The sequence below is a fragment of the Notothenia rossii genome, assembly GCF_949606895.1.
Source record: "Notothenia rossii genome assembly, chromosome: 6".
Classification (NCBI taxonomy): domain Eukaryota; kingdom Metazoa; phylum Chordata; class Actinopteri; order Perciformes; family Nototheniidae; genus Notothenia; species Notothenia rossii.
In genome coordinates, this window is record NC_136909.1 from 60,982,286 (window position 1) to 61,004,792 (window position 22,507).

The window sequence follows — 22,507 nt, forward strand, 5'->3', positions numbered from 1 at the left end:
ATTGCGTGAAGTGCATAACGCCTCCCAGCCGAAAAACATTTTAAATAGCGCATTTCAAATCAGAATAACTGAGTGTGCATCCAGACTCGGTGAGGATACTATCGATACTGACTCAGCAATCACTGTAAGTTATATTCTTGTTTAAATAGACTTCTCTGTTTCATTTATTCTACTCTGTATAATTGTTCTGTAGCTATTGTAGCTAAAACGGCGATTTCTGAGAGATTTTAAAATCTCAGATCTGCTCTAGTCCAGCAGCTGTAACTCAGGTCTCAGTGAGTCACGCCCCTCAAGTGTGCATTTCAATAGGCAGGAAGACTCTGCTGATTGCGTGAAGTGCATAACGCCTCCCAGCCGAAAAACATTTTAAATAGCGCATTTCAAATCAGAATAACTGAGTGTGCATCCAGACTCGGTGAGGATACTATCGATACTGACTCAGCAATCACTGTAAGTTATATTCTTGTTTAAATAGACTTCTCTGTTTCATTTATTCTACTCTGTATAATTGTTCTGTAGTTATTGTAGCTAAAACGGCGATTTCTGAGAGATTTTAAAATCTCAGATCTGCTCTAGTCCAGCAGCTGTAACTCAGGTCTCAGTGAGTCACGCCCCTCAAGTGTGCATTTCAATAGGCAGGAAGACTCTGCTGATTGCGTGAAGTGCATAACGCCTCCCAGCCGAAAAACATTTTAAATAGCGCATTTCAAATCAGAATAACTGAGTGTGCATCCAGACTCGGTGAGGATACTATCGATACTGACTCAGCAATCACTGTAAGTTATATTCTTGTTTAAATAGACTTCTCTGTTTCATTTATTCTACTCTGTATAATTGTTCTGTAGTTATTGTAGCTAAAACGGCGATTTCTGAGAGATTTTAAAATCTCAGATCTGCTCTAGTCCAGCAGCTGTAACTCAGGTCTCAGTGAGTCACGCCCCTCAAGTGTGCATTTCAATAGGCAGGAAGACTCTGCTGTCGCCCATCAGCAGAAAATAGTTAACTAATTACAGGGGCGTGCCCCCAATGCTGTGAGAACTGAGCAATCAGGTATCCATCTTAGGTTGCGTTTTCCTGCAGCGTCAGCTTCAGCGTCAGCCAGACGAAGACTGACAAAGACATTAAGAGTCCTGTGGGAGTAAGACTGACAAAGACATTAAGAGTCCTGTGGGAGTCACGTGGGAGGCAAAGAGGAGGCAAATCCTACTCTGATTGCGCCAAGTATCGCTGGTGTTATTTAGTTTTATTCAATTCTCTTGGGTTCTCTAGCCCCTCATGCTATAATCATGTGTATTTTCTGCATTCCTGTTCATGTGTCTTCTCGCAATTATCACTGGCCCCGTGTTTCTCCTAATCGATCTCACCGGCCTGCTCTCGTCTATCCCACATGCTCCACTGAGATCCAACATCTCGTTTCAGGGGGCCTGTGGAACTGCCAGTCAGCTGTCCCTAAGGCTGACTTCATCTCTGGCTACGCTTCCCTGCAGTCTCTGGATTTCCTTGCTCTCACGGAGACCTGGATCACTCCATCCAACACATCCACCCCAGCAGCTCTCTCCACAGCATATTCCTTCTCCCATACACCCAGACCCTCTGGCAGAGGAGGTGGCACTGGTCTCCTGCTCTCTCCCAAATGGAGCTTTTCCCTCTTCAAGCTACCTAATTTCACTCCTTCCACCTTTGAATTCCATGCCGTCACAGTAACCCATCCTATACAATTAACCATTGTTGTTCTCTACCGTCCACCAGGCGCCTTGGGGGACTTCTTGGAGGAGTTAGATAATCTCCTCTCACACATCCCTGAAACTGGCCCTCCCGCTGTACTTCTCGGAGATTTCAACCTCCAGACAGGGAAGATATCTGAACTAACATCTCTGTTAACCACCTTTGCTTTCTCACTGTCTCCATCCCCACCAACTCATAAAGCTGGCAATGTCCTTGATCTCATATTCTCAAGGAACTGCTCTACTTCTAACCTCTCTGTAAACCCGCTCCACACATCCGATCACTTCTTCATTTCATTCTCTCTACCCCTTTCCAAACATAACAACCTCATCTCTTCTAACTCTGCTCCTGTCCGCCGTAACCTCCGTTCCCTCTCCCCCTCTACCTTTGCCTCATCGGTGCTCTCAGCCCTCCCTTCCTCTGACTCGTTCCAACTCCTGCCTCCAAACGCTGCTGCAAAAACTCTCCTCTCTACTCTCTCATCCTCTCTGGACTCTCTCTGTCCTCTCACATCGCGGCCGGCTCGTCAGTCCCCTCCTGCTCCCTGGCTAAATGACGCACTGCGTGCTAATAGAACCATCCTTCGGGCAGCAGAGCGGAAATGGTGGAAATCCAAACACCATGACGACCTCCTAACCTATCAGGCTCTCCTCTCCTCTTTCTCTGCTTCCATCTCTCAGGCAAAAAGCACTTTCTTTCAAGATAAGATCCAATCTTCCTATTCCAATCCCAAAAAACTATTTTCTATCTTCTCCACCCTCTTGGACCCTCCCAAAGCACCTCCCCCCTCCTCCCTTCTGTCAAGCGACTTTGTTAACCACTTTGAAAAAAAGGTTGATGATATTCGCTCTTCCTTTTCTGACTCACCTTTACTCACCGCTGGGTCACCAGACCCTCCCTTCACCCACACACTGACCTCCTTCTCCCCTCTCTCTCCAAGTGAGGTTCTTACCCTCGTTACCTCTGCCCGTCCTACCACCTGTTCTCTGGACCCTATCCCCTCAAACCTCCTTCAGACTATCGCTCCTGATATTCTACCATTTCTCACCCATTTCATCAACACTTCTCTAACTTCTGGTCACTTTCCAAACAGTCTCAAGGAGGCAAGAGTAAACCCTCTCCTTAAGAAACCCACTCTCAATCCGTCTGATGTTATTAACTACAGGCCCGTCTCTCTCCTCCCGTTCCTGTCTAAAACACTTGAACGCGCTGTCTTTAAACAACTCTCCTGTTATCTCCATCAGAACAACCTTCTGGATCCGCACCAGTCTGGTTTCAAGGCAGGTCACTCAACAGAAACTGCTCTCCTTGCTGTCTCTGATGAACTGCACACTGCTAAAGCAGCCTCCCTCTCCTCTGTCATCATCCTTCTGGACCTGTCTGCTGCATTCGACACAGTGAACCATCGGATCCTCCTTCGCACTCTCCAAGAACTTGGAGTTTCAGGCACTGCACTTTTCCTCCTCACCTCATACCTCAACGACCGCACCTACAGGGTTACTTGGAGAGGGTCCGAGTCCGACCCTTGTCAATTAACTACAGGGGTCCCTCAGGGCTCGGTTCTTGGTCCCCTCCTCTTCTCCCTGTACACAAACTCGCTCGGGTCTGTCATTAGCCCGCATGGTTTTTCATACCACTGCTACGCTGACGACACCCAACTAATTCTGTCCTTTCCCCGCTCAGAGACCCAGGTCGTCGCACGCATCTCTGCTTGCCTAGCAGACATCTCTCGGTGGATGTCTGCTCATCACCTCAAGCTCAACCTTGACAAGACTGAACTGCTCTTCCTTCCGGGAAAAGATTGTCCCACTCTTGACCTAACAATCAACATCGGCACCTCTGTTGTTTCCCCGACTCAGACTGCAAGGAATCTGGGTGTGGTCCTAGATAACAAATTGTCCTTCACTGCAAACATCGCTGCTACAACCCGCTGCTGCAGATACACGCTTTACAACATCAGGAGGATACGTCCCCAGCTGACCCAGACATCAGCGCAGATTCTGGTCCAGGCTCTCGTCATCTCACGCCTAGACTACTGCAACTCCCTCCTGGCTGGTCTACCTGCATGTGCCATCCGACCTCTGCAGCTCATCCAGAATGCAGCGGCTCGTCTGGTCTTCAACCTTCCCAAATTCTCCCACACCACACCGCTCCTCCGCTCCCTTCACTGGCTTCCAGTAACTGCTAGAATCCACTTCAAGACACTGGTACTTGCGTACCATGCTGTGAATGGATCTGGCCCTTCCTACATCCAGGACATGGTTAAACCGTACACCCCAGCACGTGCACTCCGCTCTGCGTCAGCCAAACAGCTCGCTGCACCCGCACTGCGAGGGGGACCCAAGTTCCCGTCAGCAAAAACACGTGGGTTTGCTATCCTGGCTCCAAAATGGTGGAATGAGCTCCCCATTGAAATCAGGACAGCAGATAGCTTACACATCTTCCGACGCAAACTGAAAACTCATCTCTTTAGACTCCACTTCGAGCGATAGAATTACTAACAAAGCACTTATATACTAATAAAGGGCTGGCTTTCTAAATGCCAGTTGAGTAGCACTTGAAATGTTTGGCTCTATGAAACCTGATGTACTTATATGATTCTGTTTTCTTAAAGGTTGTATCTTCCTGGTCGAATGCACTTATTGTAAGTCGCTTTGGATAAAAGCGTCAGCTAAATGCAATGTAATGTAATGTAATGTGTGTACAATGAAGCGACCATAGGAAAAAGAGGATCAGGTCGCAGAGGCCATTGATGAGGGGCGGTTGAGTTCGAGAATCTGTGTGTACAGTCATCACTGCCGTCCTGCTCTTTCAGGCTGTTGCTTCAACAATGCTGGGTCAACATATCTTTATTGCAACTATACAGAGTGAGAGGACTCCTATCGTTCAGCACTGAACAAAGATTGCCTGTGGGTTGTAAGCACGTGTTTTACAACCTCATCTCGCAATACATTCTGGTTGAGTATAGCTGGGTCTTATGCCTGTGCCTGAGCCGCCCTCTTTACTTGAAACAGCTGATTTATGTCTGTTCCTCGACACTTGTGCTCTGTGGCTGGAATGCAGGGAATCTCAAAGCCCCCTCCACCGCCTGTCCCGTACACACGGAAACAAATGGGGCAGGCGCCTGGTTGGGCAGAGGAAGGCCCACCGGTGCTCCCACTGCAGGGCAGGGACGCAGAATGTGGGGAATGTCAAAGGCGAGAAAATAAACCCATTCTATCCTTCTTTCTGTCAATCTGTTTCTCAATAGACTGCCACAGGGGTCGGCAACCCGCGGCTCTCGAGCCGCATACGGCTCTTTCAGCCCTCTGCTCTGGCTCCCTTGAGTTTAGACAAAAATAAGAAGGAAATAAAATAAAAGTATTTGTTGGACTATTTAAATGTTGTTGCATGGTTGAAAATGTTTTTTATCTTGTATTTTGAGGTGATACTGTGACACATACAGTACATAAAAAACAAAACACTTTTAATTAAGTCAACTATTCAACTATTAAGTCCAACGCAAGAGGGGGGGCGACCGTGTCGGCTTTTTCCAACGCAAGGGGGGGGCGGCCGTGTCAGCTTTTTCCAACGCAATGGGGGTGGCCATTAGCGTACATTTTCAACTTTCCGGGATGTCCATAGGCTTCTATATAGCTCCCTAAACGTATGTTGTAGACGACTTGAGATCGCGAGCGAATGCTTCCCGCAGATCCATTCTCACAGCGTTTATCAACCTTTTTCTTACTCAATATCAAGCCACACTTATTATTGCCAGGCAACGCAATAATTTACAAACTCTTCAACTACAACCCGAATTATATTTAAAAACATTTTAGAAGGCCTCACAAAATACATTAAAGGTGGGGTAGGTAATTTTGGAGAAACCAGCTCAAGTGCGCTAGAATTTGAAAATACACAGCCTGAAAAAATCTGCCACTTCCTTACAGAGCCCCTCCTCCAACACACACGAACGTGCACATGATCAATGAGGGCACGAGATAAGTTTGTGCTCAGATGGAAGGCTGACAGGCAGGTAGGCCATCCAGTTAGTTTAGCTGGGCCGGCTAAAATGATTGGTCGTGCTTTTTACAGTACCACGGCTTCCACAGATGACATTTTTTTATGAATTTTTTGTCAAAGCACTTAAGATATTCATTGCTATCGGGGTGTTAAGAGCATTCCATGGAATATAACAAAAAGTGTATCTCGAGCCGGTTTCTCAAACTTACCTACCCCACCTTTAATGTAAATTTAAATTTAAATGTGAAGGGATGTGTGTAATGTGGTAATTGACATTATCCACCCACGGATCTATGGGTTGGGATGGGGTATTGTTCCGCACGGACATTTTAGTTAACCGGACTTCCTGTTGATGTGAAATACGAAAACATTTTTAAAAAGTAAAATAATACTTTTTTCCATGTTTGCTTGCTTTTCTCTTGGGAGTCCATGACATAACGGCATTGTAATACACGGTTCGGTTGCATTACATATTACATATCTGCTGTAGTTCGCTATTTACAGAGCCCTGCTGAGAAGACTTCTAGACAAACAGGAACAACTGCCGTCGAAACTGAATATGTGACGTGGATCATAAATATATCAGCAATTAAACAAAATCTTCAATTTCTCTTCACAATATAAGTCTCCTTGCAGTATCAATACTAATTCGGCTGACTTTTATATTTGATCCAATCGGTATATTGGTATATTTACACCATAACGGCGCACAGCTGATAGAAAGGGACACCTGGTGGTTAAAGCATGTTATTGAAATGTATTATTTGTATTATTGGATATTAATAGGAGACACAGACAGACACACTAATAAGGCTTTATTTAAACATTAAATAATACTTTAGGTTAAGGTCTTATTTTGAATAAGAAAAAAGCTTTGGGGGTATAAATATTAAGCCTGACAAAGTACTAATATATTGCTTTCCTGCAATGTTAACTACTGTATGTTTAAGCACTTATTTTAACTGATATTATACATATGTAGTATACTCTTATAAGATGTATGGAGATAGTATAAGAAATGTGCAGAATATGACAGTTTAATGGTGGAGGTATAGACACATATTGATAGATGTCTTGTAATGCACTGTTGAGGAACCTGCAAACCAAGTTTTTCATCTCCGACCTTGTCAGGTATTGAACATTCAATAAATAAAGAACACATAATTATTAAATAAAACACAGAATTTGTGTGATTATGCTAAATAATTTACAAATAAACACCACTGCATATTTACAACTGTTACACATGCTCATGTAATGCAAATGTTTCCAACTTGGGATCAATAAAGTATATCTGGACCCATTCAAATCCAGTTTTGGACAGTCTGCCGTGGTTCTATCCCATTTCAAAGTGCTTTTCGACGCTCGGCGTAACCCTCGGCACACACTCAAACATCCAATTACAGAGCTTGAGGACTATCACAGGGTTTGTCAAGCCAAGCGGAGAGAATACTTACTTCCGGGTGTAAAATTATCTAAAGCAACTAGGCTACTAGCTGCTCCGACCCTCGGTCCTGACGGACTCCAACTTGTGTTTATTAATCAAACAAATAAATAAACACAAGGATAATTATGTGTTATTGTTGAGTAAATAACATTGTGTGGTTTAGAAAATAATACAAAATTAGAAGGAGAACATGATGAAACAATACAGATTTCAGTATTCTGAGCCCCTACTCTCCCCATAACTGACGGCAACAAAAGTCCTACATTATTCAATTAAAATAAAGAAGTAAAAACAATAAGTGTGGCTTGATATTGAGTAAAAAAAAGGTTGATAAACGCTGTGAGAATGGATCTGCGAGTAGCATTCGCTCGCGATCTCAATTCGTCTACAACAGTGGTTCTCAACCTTTTTACACCAAGTACCACCTGAGAAAATAGTTGGCTCTCCAATTAACACCATATGACCAATGTTAAAATACAGTCTGCACAGTTCATGTATTCATAATAACATTATTTATTGTGCTCTCTCTCTCTCACACTCACTCACACACCACAAGTGATAAAGAACAAAATAATAACTTATTCTCACACAACAAATGTCAAATGTACACACATGTCATTTCCTGGACCTATATCAAAGTGTAAATGTAGGCCTCCTGCAACAACCCACATCGAAACAGAAAATGTCCTATTGGGAATTCAGTTCCACAATAATAATGAAGCCTCCAGGAGCAGATGAGCCTAAGGGCTAATAGCTCATCTTCAGTCTGCTGATGTTTGCTATTGCCATTTCTGTGGTGGCAAAGTAAAAAAAAAAAAAAAAAAGATTAAAAAATAAATAACAATTAAGGACAAGTGTGTGCTTTTTCAGCTTTTGACCTCGGTAACAGCCTTCTCTCCATCCTTTGAGCGAATGCCTTCTTCCTGAGTCACTTCTCTCCTCCATCACAGCGTTGTGACTGTGCATATCACTTTTGCGTTGCTGGCGGAGCCTGCGCTTATGCTCGGTTGATGACTGTCCTCCTCCTCATTCACTTGTTCACTTTCGCTGGTAATATTCTCCTCTATACCTCTCCCGAATACGTCCCGTTTTGAGCCACGTTTTTAACATCACTCAGCTTTCTTCATACTTTAGCTTGCTTGCAACGTTCGCTAATCGTTCGCGGGTAGTAAGGTCGTAATTAGCAACGTCAGAAATAAATTAAAAAATATATTTTCGTTTCTATATCTAAAAACAACAATAGCCTATTAGAACTAATTTGAACCACAGTTTCAATTATCTCAAGCTTATTTTCATTCGTTGTAGTATTTTGATAGTATGATTTATTTTTTAATTAATGTTATTCAATCAAGCCTCAAACTGATGGCACTTGTCCCTATAGCCTGTTTTAAATTGAAGTTGTCTGAGGTTAGTGCCTACTGTTAACATATTGTCCAACCATCAGCTGCTGTTGCAGTAATAAGTAGTGTACCTTATGTCCCAAATGTGCACAATGTAGTGACTGCTTTTGGTATTGACTGTTTCCTGTATTTTATATGTCTGTGTTATGTGTAAAGGTTAAAGGTGGGGTAGGTAAGTTTGAGAAACCGGCTCGAGATAAACTTGTTGTTATATTCCATGGAATGCTCTTAACATCCCGATAGCAATGAAAGTGCTTTGAAAAAAAATCCATAAAAAAATGTCATCTGTGGAAGCCGTGGCGCTGTAAAAAGCACGACCAATCATTTTAGCTTCCCGGCTAAAATAACTGGATGGCCTACCTGTCAGCCTTCCATCTGTGCACAAACTTATCTCGTGCCCTCATTGGTCATGTGCGCGTTCATGTGTGTTGGAGGAGGGGCTCTGTAAGGAAGTGGCAGATTTTTTCCGGTTGTGTATTTTCCAATTCTAGCGCACTCGAGTTGGTTTCTCCAAAATTATCTACCCCACTTTTAAATAAAAAATAAAAATATATATATTATTTTTTAAAATAATTTAAAAAAAAATATTTGTTATATGTCAGATTCCTCCACGTACCACTAGCGGGAGCTGGCGTACCACCAGTGGTACGCGTACCACAGGTTGAGAACCACTGGTCTACAACATACGTTTAGGGCTATATAGAAGCCTATGGACATCCCGGAAAGTTGAAAATATACGCTAAGGGCCGCCCCCCTTGCGTTGGAAAAAGCCGACATGGCCGCCCCCCCTCTTGCGTCGGAAAAAGCCGACACAGGGGACCTTGACATAACGTCAACATAGGCCAACCTGGGAGTGAGGATGTGTTGGAATAACCTGACCCACGGCTCGATGAGCGAACTATGGATAAATCAAAGAAAATAAAAGTATGGGAGGAACATAGAGGGTTTAATTCTGCATGGTTAGAGTTATATGCTTTCACAGCAAACGATTCGAGTTGTCAAAGGTGCTGCAGCCTTTACGTATCGAGGAAAAAAACGGAAGAGGAAGACAGCCGACGATCTTCAGTCATAATTCAGTCAGTTAAAGGTGGGGTATGTAATTTTGGAAAAACCAGCTTGAGTGCGCTAGAATTTGAAACTACGCAGCCGTAAAAAATCTGCCTCTTCCTTCAGACTTCCTAACAAGGCCCCTCCTCCAACACACACAAACGCGCACATGACCAATGAGGGCACGGGATAAGTTTGTGCACAGATGGAAGGCTGGCAGGCAGGTAGGCCATCCAGTTATTTTAGCCGGGCCGGCCCAGATCATTGGTCGTGCTTTTTACAGCGCTACGACTTCCACAGATGAAATTTTTTCTTATGTGGATTTAAAAATGTTCTTATGTGTATTTAAAAAAAGAAATTCTTATGTGTATTTAAATATTTTATTGTATTTATATTTGTATTTCAAAGTCTTGATTTAAGTTTAATTTATTTCTTTGTTGCAAGTTGTTACTTTAAAACATTTTATATAAAATTGTTGCTGTATTCTTTTTATTCAACCAATCTATTTAATTTATTCTAAAATGGAACAACTGTCGCAGAACCCTATCCCCCCCCTGGGAGGAGCATTCTGATTGTTGATGATTGATTCTAAAAAGAACCTGAAATTAGCCAGAATAGCACAACATTTATTTATTTGTGTTACAGTTTTAACAACACAAATATGCATAGTGTTCTGTTGTTTGAAACGTGGCAAATGAATTATGCTTCTTAAACACACTTGAAGTCACATTACATTACATGTTATTTGTTAGACGCTTTTATCCAAAGCGACTTACATACTCAATACAGTGGACAATCCCCACAGGAGCAATTTGGGGTGAAGTGTCTCAGGGACACAACGACATGCTGACTGCAGTGGGGTTTGAACCTATGCTCCCCTGATCCAAACACCAATGCACTAATCCACTGAGCCACACACCTCCCAGTCACAAAATGCAAAATGTTCAAGCCTGTATAAAAAAGGGTAAGGACCTCAAAGTTATTGTGTAATTATACGGTGGAAGTCAACAGAACACAAATCTATTATCTAGCACTTTTACAGTAATGCGAAACAAAAGGCACAATGGCTGTGTTTAAGCAGTAACTCAATCGCACATGCATCTTAAACATGCGGCTGGCATAGCAAATAAAAAAAGAAGAAGAACCAACACTCCATAGAAGCTAGAATAGTAATATGTTTTAACAATAAAAACATAAACAGCTCTGTCTATTGTAGCTCATTTTCATCTCAATGATATATCCAGACACCATTTTGAATGACTCGTTCTGTCCTCATGGCTATTAGTTGAATTATTCCCTTTCTCGTCCCAAGGGCCTCAGCACAGCTCAAGGCCTGCTCTTTGCGGGTTTATCCATTATGTTGAGCACGTCATCCAGGATGGACGGGCCCAGATCAAGTTCAAGGGAGAGGAATGACCCTGTGAATTGGGTGAGGGAATCCTGTGACGTACTCTTCTCCTTGGAAAACCCAAAGTCGAAATCACAGATGCGGCCCTCCTCCACCCCACTGTCCCTGTCCACCCACTCTCCTTTGCACTTTGAGAGCTCCTGCTTTAAGCCCAGGGTAATGTCATTGTTAAAGTGTCCATAACCAATGCAGTTGCTGCTGATACTCCGGCTGCCATTGCAGGTCATGTTCTGGAAGTCCCCTTTACCGTTAAAGCTGTCAAAGCTGTCACTGCTCTTGTTACTGTTCAGGCTTCCGTTAGCTTTGAAGGTGCTGTTGCCATTGATATAAAAGGATGGCGGCTTGTCAAACCTGGGTTTGCTTTTGTTTATTTTGTTAGCTTTGGAAACTGCCTTGGAGGAGGACTTATCTTTATTCTCCAGCAGATCCAGGAGGACGTCTGGTTTCGACTGGATGTCTGCGCAGGGAGACGAAGGCCCACTGCTGAAGACTTCCAGGGAGCGCAACAGGGCATCCATCTGGAGCATCTCTACTTCCTCTGCGCTGTCAGGTTTCATGGCAGCTGTAGACCCCATGATGTCGTCAGATGGCTCCGCGGGGATAGCGAACACAGGGGAGGAGATCATGGGAAGTGTGAGCGCCTGGCAGCCACCAATAGTTGGGAGGGAGATAGCGTTCTTGAGAACCGGAGAAGGCGTCTCTGCAAAGGAAGCGTCACCAGTGCTGTGAGCTCTCAGAAACTCACTTTGGATGCCATACTGAGGGTGGATGCTCCTTTTCCCAGGTAGGAGTTCATACTTCCCCTGGAGGAAGGACATGTCCCCAAAGGCATCTCTCTCCCCTCCCTTGCCAATGTGGATTGTGTGGCGAAAGTCCCCAAGTGGTGGACTGATCATGTCTGGGGACAAAATATCTCTGAGGCGACATTTCTTTCCCTTCTTACTATTGGTGGGTTTCAGGTATATGGGTGCTTTCGCAGGCATGTCTGCAACTGCGGAAGAGATCTCGGGTATGTAGGATAGAAAAGTCGGATATGCTCTCCCAGTTCTGGACGTTACAGTTCCCCTTGCAGAAGCTCCAGTTACATTCTCAGTAGCACATCGGCCAGGCAGGACTCCAAAAATACTTTAAGCAATAGCGGCATCGATACAGGATTCCAAGCAGTTCTGGTGATGTCCTCCAGTGTAGAAAGGTCAAATGGCCGCTTTTCTGAAATCAGAGACAAATAAAAAATACGTCAGCATTTTATCCAAACATGAGCTCAGCACATTTCCTGAAGGTTCTAGGACAGGAACATTTGGGGGGGAACAAATCTGGTCAGGAACTCAGCAAGTCCCACAAACAATCTCTGGATCCTGCAAGTAAAAACAATGTTATCCTCATTTGCATCTGGCAAGCTTGGAAGCCAGAGTAGAAGAGGATGAAGCCTGGATGTTAGGCTTTTTGTTCACTATTCACATTTCCACACTTGGGCCTCCGCAGCTCTGGATGTGCTAATGTGGAACAGCTGGACCGCAGATTGGGAGAGGGGAAGCGAAGCAGGCCTTTAGTAAGATCAGAGCGGGGCGGCCTGTTTGAGCGACAAGCTACTGCTCAGACACGCACAGAGATAGAGAGAGATGGACTAGAGGGGGGGAAGGGGTTAGGGGGATTGTGTGAGAGAGATAGAGTGGGGGATTACAGGAAAATTGGTTGTAGAAAACCTGAGGATGGGTAAACATTATTAATGGGGAATTGGATTGGATAAAAAGTGCCTTTTGGCATGGTGCCTACAGCTGCCTTTCCATTACAAATCCAATGAGAATGTCACCATATTGGTTGTGTAAGATGATGTCCGTAAAAAGAGGAGTGAATGAGTTTGACCGTTTGAAATGACACAGCAAGGAGAAGGGGAAAAAACACTTTGTAGGAAGGGAGTTGACTGTGTGTGTGTGTGTGTGTGTGTGTGTGTGTGTGTGTGTGTGTGTGTGTGTGTGTGTGTGTGTGTGTGTGTGTGTGTGTGTGTGTGTGTGTGTGTGTGTGTGTGTGTGTGTGTGTGTGTGTGTGTGTGTGTGTGTGTGTGTGTGTGTGTGTGTGTGTGTGTGTGTGTGTGTGTGTGTGTGTGTGTGTGTGTGTGTGTGTGTGTAATGGGGGGTGGAAGAGAGCACCAGTGAGAAGAGAGCTTGCCCATTTATAGACATATTTACTTATGAGAGATTTGTCAGCAGTGACCGTCTGAAGGAGTGCACCGCTGCACAAAAGTTCTTGGGCGGTCAGGTCCACCCCCCCTCAAAAAAAAGTTCCTCTGAGACAACATCCACATTCCTGTCGAACCAAGCCTGTAGACACACTGCATCAGCCTTATCAGAGACACTTTAAGCTGGCTATGTTTATTCAGCAGGCAAATTTAGCTTGGAGCCGGGGAGGCAGACACTTTCTGCGTATTTGACTCCAAGTAACCGGCTTGAAACTAACTTCCATCATAGATGTTTGTGTTTCCAACTTGTTTGATGGAGGGCACAAGTACCAATATCTGCAATTAACTGTGTGGTATGTGAAGTACAAGGTGAATTCTTAAGGAGACGCCATTACAACACAAATAAACCTGTCACCCAACAAGAACTGTACGGCTATATATAGCCATGACAAACACTGAGTGATGCCGAACATGTGTGAGTGTGTTGAATGGCAACACCGATTCTCCTTGTGTGTTTGAGTGCCGGTGTGAGTGTTTGCGCGAGATGCCAGACTGCGCCAGTGAGAGATAGTAGCCTCGAATGCGCACCATGTGTGGGAAGGAGAGTGGATTTGATTGCTAACACTGAGTGAGAGAAAGTGAAGGCGAAGAAGAGTGCTGCAGTGTTTGATGAAGGGGGGGGGGGGGGCGGCAAATTCCCTCACTTGTTTAGTTCAAGCTTTGTCTCTCTTCCAGTTCTCTTCCTCCCACTTCTTTCTAGGCTCTATCCCCTTACTGCTGCACGTTCATCCTTTCTGACCTTAACAGCTGATGCTTACTGCAGTGGGAAATTGGGCTTGGATACGAAGTGGATCAAATGCACCTCCAAGACAAAAGTTGCTCCCTATGAGCTGAATGCACACCTGTATTCACTTTTTTAATGCTATACCCAAGAATGGAAGGTCACTGCTGGTAGAAACACTTCCTATCAAAGATATCTGACTGATTATTGGTCTGAGTTTATAACATCTGCCCTGTCTGTGGGGACCCTTTCTTCACTTGCATGGGAAAACATGCAGCTCATGCATTATTAAAGGTAATTATGTTGGTGGAATCAATAGTATGGACAGAACTTATAGGAAATCCTCTAGCAGACTCTCACAGGGGGACATCTGCTGTGCATTCAAGGTCAACACTTGAGACCCATGAGAAGTCAGCTGCTGCGATGAAAGCCTGGAAGTCTGACCTCAACGCCAGACATCCTGCTGGTGGCCCAGTTTGGCTTATATGGCAAACATGACTGGAATTCCAGAGCAAATGATGAAGAAAACAATACCCTCATGTCAGTCTTAAGGAGAACAACCAGTGTGAGAGTTAAACGAATGAGAGCTTGGGCACATTGATTTGAGTGTAAGTAGGGAATTTCAAGAGCCTTAGCAATGTATGTCAAGCCTGTGTTGGCCCAAGAGGAAATTAATCAATTACAACAACTCAGGACATCCCAGGATGGACCCCATAAATCCACCCCTGTCTCTGCAGGATGTTAATATTTGAGCAGGTGCATTCTGGTATATGTCAAAGCCAAAGCCGGATTTGCACCTTCCTTTTGGAACTGATCCAAAAAAGCTGCAGCTTGACACGTGTCAACTGTTTTAGGCCAGGCGCCACCACATAATGCGGTCACGGGTTTCATTTACACCTCCTGGGGAAGTGGGGATCCGATGGCACCTTCCTTTTCAGAACTGCTTGCCTGAGCAGCCATCCAGTCATCATGCGAGCTGCAGGACAAGAGCCACTGTGTCATTGGGTCAGCAGCAGCTATCTGTCTGGGCATGAAGGGGTCTGGAGCCACTCCAACCTCTTTAAAAATGGAGCTTTGCCTCATCAGTTGTTAGTGAGGGGGGTACCAGAGGGAGTGAGGTGATGAAAGTTTGAGCGTGTGGGCAGATAAATGTAGGTTTGGTATCTGGTAATTAAATGGTTCAGGATTTGCCTGGGTATTTCTGGACACCTTAAAGTCATGCAAGATATTTCTGGGTACTGTAGCCTAAATAAATGCTGATTATGTTTTACAATTTGCTGAACTAAGACACAGCTGGTGATGACGAACGTACAGAAAGAGGCTCAGGAGAGCAGCTGTCCAAAATATGACCTGTATATGATTTCTTTAAAATAGACAAGCCTAAATATTCCTCCCATGATGGGATTAGTGTGCTGACATTTCACATCAATGCTGTTGAAAAATAGCATGCTATTCTGCACTTGTGTAGTAGTTGTGAACAGTGTACCATCAGCATAGGGACAAACTTGTATTTGTCCTACTGTGAGATTTGCCTCAAAATACTGACATCTAACCATGGCGTTGACTTTTGTCGTGCCTTCGAAGCAGAAAGACCCTCTCTTTGGGGCTGTTATAAACACACTACAGAGGGTAATGGTAGCCTAACAGAAAAGATTGAGCTGTTTATACATAAAAACCCTCAATCATAGGCAAATTCTCTTTCTTTCGGGGGCCTGGTTGTGGTTCCGCAGAATAGGGCGAATGGCAGGGTGGAGTGTTCGTTCTGTCTTACTTCCTCGCTCCCCTTATGCCACACGCAAGCAGATGCCAGAGTTATCATTGGCAGGGATGAGCATGGAGCTTAATCAAAGCGCATGAAACATGAAGGAAATGTCAACATATACTGGCTTGAAAAATAAAAAGCTCTTTCCTCCCTGCGTACCCCATGAAAAACCAAATCTGCTCCCCTCTGGAGATAAAGGCAGCTCTTCATTTCAGGGGAACATGCCTTAAATATGTCTCTTGGAAAGCAGACAGGATATCATGTTGCTCCCAACAGTTCTGCTCTTATGTTACAAGTGTGAGAATGTCTGCTGGATGAACGCTCTAGTACAAGCTTGACTCACCATGAATGCTTTCACACTGTCACTCAGCAGTTTAAGTCCAGACGTTAAAAAAAAAAAAAGGTACATCATTGCATACTGCAGCAACATTATCCTATTTCCAGATGAACAAAAGCGCTCTGACTCACCTTAGATATTCTGATGTGGGAGATCTTGATCCTCTGCAGGTATTCTGGTGTGCTCCTGAACACAGCAGCTCCAGGTTGATGTGTGTGTCTGTATGGTGCGTTCAGGGGCTGCTTTTGGGCTCCTGTGGCTTGTTGACACTGCCCTGCCTCCTATCTGTGCCTCGGGGCTGCACTTCTGTCGACTGGGACGTCTGCCGGACAGCTGTTTTGGAATTGCTCTCCGGCTCCTATTCCCTTCTGAAGCAAGACGAGTCTCCTCCTACGCCTCCCCTCACTCCCCCCTTCTCTCTCTCTCTCTCTCTCTCTCTCTCTCTCTCTCTCTCTCTCTCTCTCTCTCTCTCTCTCTCTCTCCAGCAGCACCTGTGCGTGTCTGTCCTCTCTCGTACCCAGAGCTCAGATTTTATAAGCCGCTCTGTGGTGTTTGAGGATCCTTCTTGCTTCCTGTGTCTTGATGGAGCTGCAGTGATGAGTGATCACAAGCTTCAGTCTCGGGGAGGAAGGCACATGCCTCATGGGATGTCTGGCTGTCTCTCCTCTCTAACGCAGTCTTTCATGATATGCACTGTGCCTTTCTCTCTGTGCACATTTGATGAGAGCTGACACTTGAATATCTTCTTTTTATTCTTATTCATCGCACATGTCTAGTATTTACTTCCTAAACTATAAATCCCGATAACCATTTCATATTCCATACAATTCTATATATTTTGTGCATAGTTTTCTTTTTTTAGGTGCAACAGGCTGAGTAGCACTGTTCACTGTTCAAATGGACCAATAACTGCAGTGTACTGCAGCACTGCAGCAGGGTATTACGGTCGGATACAGTAGGCTAATGGAGAGCACATGCTGCAGTAAAAATAGACTTCCTCAGCTGAAATCAAATTTTCTCTATAATGATTATAAATGCAGACAGAGACACAAGACAGTGTGTAAAGGTTCTAACCTGATACCCTCAAGTCAAGGACATGGCAAATCATAGTTCCGCATCACGTTTTTGAGCTCTATTTTTGTTTAACAAAATCCCATCACCTTAGTAACCGTTGCAGCTCAGAGTTGTCACACTTTGCAGTTTCCCCACAAAGAGGCTGGGGAAACAGGGGGAGAGGTGTGTGTGTTTCTGATGGTACAGTCCAGAAGGGCAAAGAAGATACATGTGGGGGGAGGGGTGCTTGTATGTTGTATCTCAATCATTGTGTGTGTGTGTGTGTGTGTGTGTGTGTGTGTGTGTGTGTGTGTGTGTGTGTGTGTGTGTGTGTGTGTGTGTGTGTGTGTGTGTGTGTGTGTGTGTGTGTGTGTGTGTGTGTGTGTGTGTGTGTGTGTGTGTGTGTGTGTGTGTGTGTGTGTGTGTGTGTGTGTGTGTGGGGGTTTTGTGGGTTTTACTCTCCATGTCCATTTGTTTTAAAGAGGAAGACTGCTTATAATTCAGCACCCAGTAGAAACCCTCTTGACAATGAACAATGCAGGAATCACACAAGCAGCAGCTGACTGCAAAGACCCATAGTGGCAGAAAATCCCACATTTGCTGTGTCTCTAATCACGTACTTCTTTACTACCTTTGCATTTTTTTGTGCTTAAAAGGACACCGTTCACACACACCGACTGCCATCTTGGATACGCAACAGTAACGTAACCTGCCGTTGTTGTGGTTGCTCCGGTAAACACAACAAGATACAAATAAAACCTGCTTTTTTCACAATTTCAGTATATACCACCAAGTGTCGAAAAGAACCAGCAGTGGTAACTTTAAAAGGGACAGTGTGTAATGATTTGGTAAACGCAAACTATCCTTGCTAGCTAGCTATCAAGCTAACTGCACCGATCTTCACGTCCTGTGGGCACCATAGGTGGGCACAGCAGCTGTTTGTGATTCGAGGCCCCATTTACACGGAGACGGAAACGAAAATGAACCAAATTTGATATCAAAAAAGTATTCCGTTCACACCTTTATATATACAGTCTATGGTTCACACGCAATCGGCCCAATAAACGTGTCCGTCCACACGAGACCGCTCGAGCCGCTGGAGACGCTGTAGTACATATGCCGGGCCTGTAACGGCCCGTCCACACACAGGCATGAAAAAAATCTTGAAAAATCTTGATGCTGGGCGTGTTTGAAGCTTGCCGATTTTTTGCGAGCAATGCGACCAACAACCAATCACATGAATCTCCCGCCCCCGACATACAAAGCAATAGCAATGTTAAAACGAAGTAAACTGGATATGAACTCCCCAAACAGGCGAAAACCTACCAGTTTCAACCACTGTCTCTGCCACCTCCCTCCATGCCTGGTTCCTCCGGTTTGTATCCCGGTAAATAGTTCTGGTCGTAAAGAACCGGGTGATTTGCTACCGTAATTTCTCGTTTGGAATATGAGGAAATGAACTGCGGTCTGGCTCTCTCAGCTTGCACGCAGTTTGATTGGCTAGCGCTTGTACTGGCGGGATTTGCATAAGTGAGTTGAGTTGAGCTCTTAGCCTGCAACCTAACCTGCTCCAGGTCAGGTTAGCCGCACAGCATAAGTTACCATGGAGATCTAGCCTGCTAAAAAGAGAACCAGCTTCGTAGGACCGGAAACCCCGAGTTTTCCTTGAAGTTAGCCGGCTAAGCTAAAATCCTGCTTCGTAGTATACCCCCCAGCTCCATTTCCAAAGTGCTACCACAGCAGTGATACACATCTGTGGATAATTATTTTTACGAAAATGGTTAAAGCAACCATCACTAAACGCCAGCAACACTGCATCTACTGCAGACAGTAGCAACAGGTCAGATGGAGACATCACGTTACCCTCCGTTGTGGACACTAGCTTACTCCCGCCTGACTCCCCGGCCCCGGAGCAGCAGTCTTCGTCGCCCGAAACTACGCAGCCCCTCTGCGGCCCGCAGGTGCCAGGATACCACGGCAAAACAGAGCCTCCCCAGGTATATCTAAACAAGTACCCGCCTACAGTGGGGTTAGGCGGTCATTTTGCAGCTCGTGGTATACAAATAGACAAGGGCTAGAATATTCATGTGAAAATAGTGCCATATTCTGCCATGCCTGTAGAAATGTTGGGTCAAAGATAATGCATACAATAGCACAGATGCCTTCACCACGAATGGCTACAAAAATATCTCATATCCCAAGCTTATCAACAAGCTAATGTTGCAGCCAGATGAAATGTTCTCCAGGTCACAAAGTCAACCTCACATGATGATGTGATACCAGTTTTCAAGGACAGTAAATGTTCCCTTCCCAGCGTATATGATGGGATCAAAGTGATGATTTAGTACATGGTTTTAATAATACTTTTGCTTTTCAATGTTTGCCATTTCAAACCATGAGCTGGTTTAAATAATATTTGCCTTGATTTACAATATGTTCTCATTTGTTTTATCAGTACAGTTTTGAAGCTTTTGTGATTTTCTTTGCCATAGTCCACTTCGGACTTTATGAAATATTTCAGTATTGCGCTTTTAACTCACTTGAACTTGCTTGGTTTCAAAACATAACAAATGCCATAATCTGTTCATTGGGGACCATCAATGCTATTTTCCATCGCTGTTGCCGGCCATTATTGCTCATGCAAACCTACTACTGCTATCCCTGTAATCTCAGATGCACCCTGAGTCATTTTGTTCTGGAACCGGGCCTGTACATGGCCATATACTAATCAAACTACAGAGCCCTGTTATTGTTTACTTCCTCTCTGCCTTCTTCTGGTGATTTATCTGACGTCCAGCGCTCCGTCTTTTAACCTCTTTTCCTTTCTCTTTCTTGATCCTCCTTAGCAACCTTCATTATAGTCCTTGACAGTGGTCTGTACTGTATTAACAACGTGTCACATGTTAAGAATTTACAATCAGAATCGAGTATTCAACTAAGCCTTGTAATACAAGTTGTTAGTAGCCTTAAGGGCCTACACAGTTGTTATGCTATACCACATCGCGGTTCACTGGATGTATAATGAGCTGCACTAAACTACATTTTAGTATTTAAAACACCTAGCCATTCTTTTGCGGTTATTTTGGTGAAAGTAACTAAAAAGTAACTAAACTAGTGTAACTCATTACATTTCAGAGACAGTAATATTGTAATGTAACTTATTACTTTCAAAAGAGAGTAATAAGTAATATGTAATATATTAGATTTTGGAAGTAACTTGCCCAACACTGCTCATCGCTCCATCACAGCGGGCGGAGCTGCAGGTGATCATGCAGCAGAGCTGCGTGTCTCCGTCAGCAGCAGCTGGTCTCTGATCTCTCTCTCTTGTCCGATTAAACTTCACTCGCGTTTATGTCCATATCGATCAAATCTAGCTGGAGGCTCGTGCTGGGTGCACAGCCCTGCGAGATACCGGGACCTGGCTCGATACACTCGGTTGTGGTTGTTGGCGAAAACACATCAGCAATGACGCGGGTGACACGGGGGTGAGCAGAAGAGGCGGGGCTATGGCGTATAGGGCGTACACACGAAGCCGTTTGACCCCCCAGAGCGTTCCGTCCGCAGATCTACCCACCTTGGGCCCCGTTATCTTTTGAGGGGTCCGTTTCCGTTGTTCCGTTACGGTCTCGTGTGAACAAACCGTCCATTCGATAGAAAAAGTAGCAGATCTATACAACCCGAACCGTCTCCATGTAAACGGGGCCTGAATTCACACAGTTCACAAGTGTTTACAGTGTTGTACATGACATTGAATTAAGGGAAGTATCAGAATTATCAGAATTGAGACATAACAATAACAAGGCATTTGCTTGTTAATCTGCTTTTCACTTACTTTATTATTTCATGTGATGGATGAACCACTGTAAAAACTTGCAAAGTCTTGTGCTGAAATGAATGCGGGTTTGTTTGTGGACAGCCCACGTTGCTGAGCCACCCTCTATTTAACTCACACAGGCGTTATTTAGCACCCGTTAAACAGCAGTTGTGAAAGAAGTCCTTTTAGCATAGTGCTGTTGAGTCGCCTCAGGGTGATGTCATCCAGCGTACATGTGGCCGGCACAAGATCTGTAAGTAGAACACATAACACTGTCTTCTCATTTAGGAAGACCATTAAACCTCGGAAACTCCAGAGCTCGATAAGGAAACTATGTAAATTCCCCTAATATATATATTGCTCAATATTACAGAGATGACAAATCTATTCACTGATTTCTTGTTAATCAGTGTAAAGGGTTTATAAGTCATGGATATTTACTCTATAATAATAATAATAATAATAATAATGCATTTATTTTATAAGGCGCCTTTCAAGGCACTCAAGGTCGCCGTACAACAAGGTTAAAAACAATTTTTACAAACATAGTTAAAAGCAAAACACAGTTTAAAAACATAACTACTAAAAACATACAGCTTGCAGCACAGGTCAGCCATATGCTTGCCAATGGTCAATATGTTATTTATTTAGCTTTTTATTTATTTAGCTTTTTATGCACTTTATTTATACCTGTATATTTTCCAATGCGTGCCTGCTGAAACATTTCGAACTGCAGTCCTTTTGCAGGTTGTTCTGAAATGAAATCCCTATTTTTCATAGCACATATCAAGACTTTTTATAGTTTAAACTAATAACAGTACTAACACTACTGTCTTTATCAGTATCCCAGTTAGCTACAACATTGTAAGCCAGCAATACTCACCTCAAGGACCCTAAAACTAAATTCATTCTTAATGAATGTGATTATTTACATCTGTGCTCTCACTGTTAAACCAAATTATCATTGATTAATACGTGTTTTTGAGGAAGTAGTCCAGAAATACAAAAAAAGGACAGAGTAAAGCTGCATTCAAATGTTACGCGATTTGCTATTTCCTCAACACAGGGTTGGGTGCAGAGTCTGCAGTTAAGTTTTGTTTCTATTGCTAGCCTAGCTCCCTTACTAGTTTGCACTGCTTCATACAGCTGTCATTTGATCAGTTGCGTGTCGAAATGTCTGAGTGGTCAAATATGAAATAACTGGAACCTTGTGCACAGCCTCGAGCGGTGCACAACGCTAGAGTGGCGCTACCGCCTAGTCCAGGGGTCGGCAACCCGCGGCCCATGGGCCGCATGCGGCCCTTTAAGCCCTCTGCTCTGGCTCCCTTGAGCTTAGACAAAAATAAGAAGGAAATAAAATAAAAGTATTTGTAGGACTATTTATATTTTGTTGCACGGTTGAAAATGTTTCGTTTCTTGTATTTTGAGGTGATACTGTGACACATAAATAAAAAACAAAACGGTTTTAATTAGGTCAACTAAAATATGCGTCACATCCTGCTACGGTCCCGCGCGAGCGCCTTTTCTTGGAGGCGCTTGCGCGGGGACCCCCGGC

The 22,507-nt window shown here is 44.1% G+C and overlaps 2 protein-coding genes across 2 annotated transcripts in view; one reads left to right on the forward strand and one right to left on the reverse strand.

Annotated features, from left to right (window-relative positions):
• Positions 1–206: 206 nt before the first annotated feature.
• The window catches only part of LOC307045368 (uncharacterized protein), a 40,419-nt gene continuing 18,118 nt past the window's right edge, over positions 207–22,507 (forward strand). The window contains exon 1 of the mRNA XM_079690990.1: positions 207–4,424. Coding sequence (XP_079547116.1) covers positions 1,287–4,217 — 2,931 coding nt within the window. The 5' untranslated portion in view covers positions 207–1,286 and the 3' untranslated portion in view covers positions 4,218–4,424. The remainder of the gene's footprint in view (positions 4,425–22,507) is intronic.
• On the reverse strand, positions 10,232–16,531 carry cdc42ep3 (CDC42 effector protein (Rho GTPase binding) 3). Its single transcript, XM_079686559.1, has 2 exons — positions 16,217–16,531; positions 10,232–12,238 (listed from the first exon to the last, which is right to left on the reverse strand). Exon 2 carries the CDS (start codon positions 12,010–12,012, stop codon positions 10,948–10,950), a length of 1,065 nt encoding a protein of 354 aa, XP_079542685.1. The 5' UTR covers positions 12,013–12,238; positions 16,217–16,531; the 3' UTR covers positions 10,232–10,947.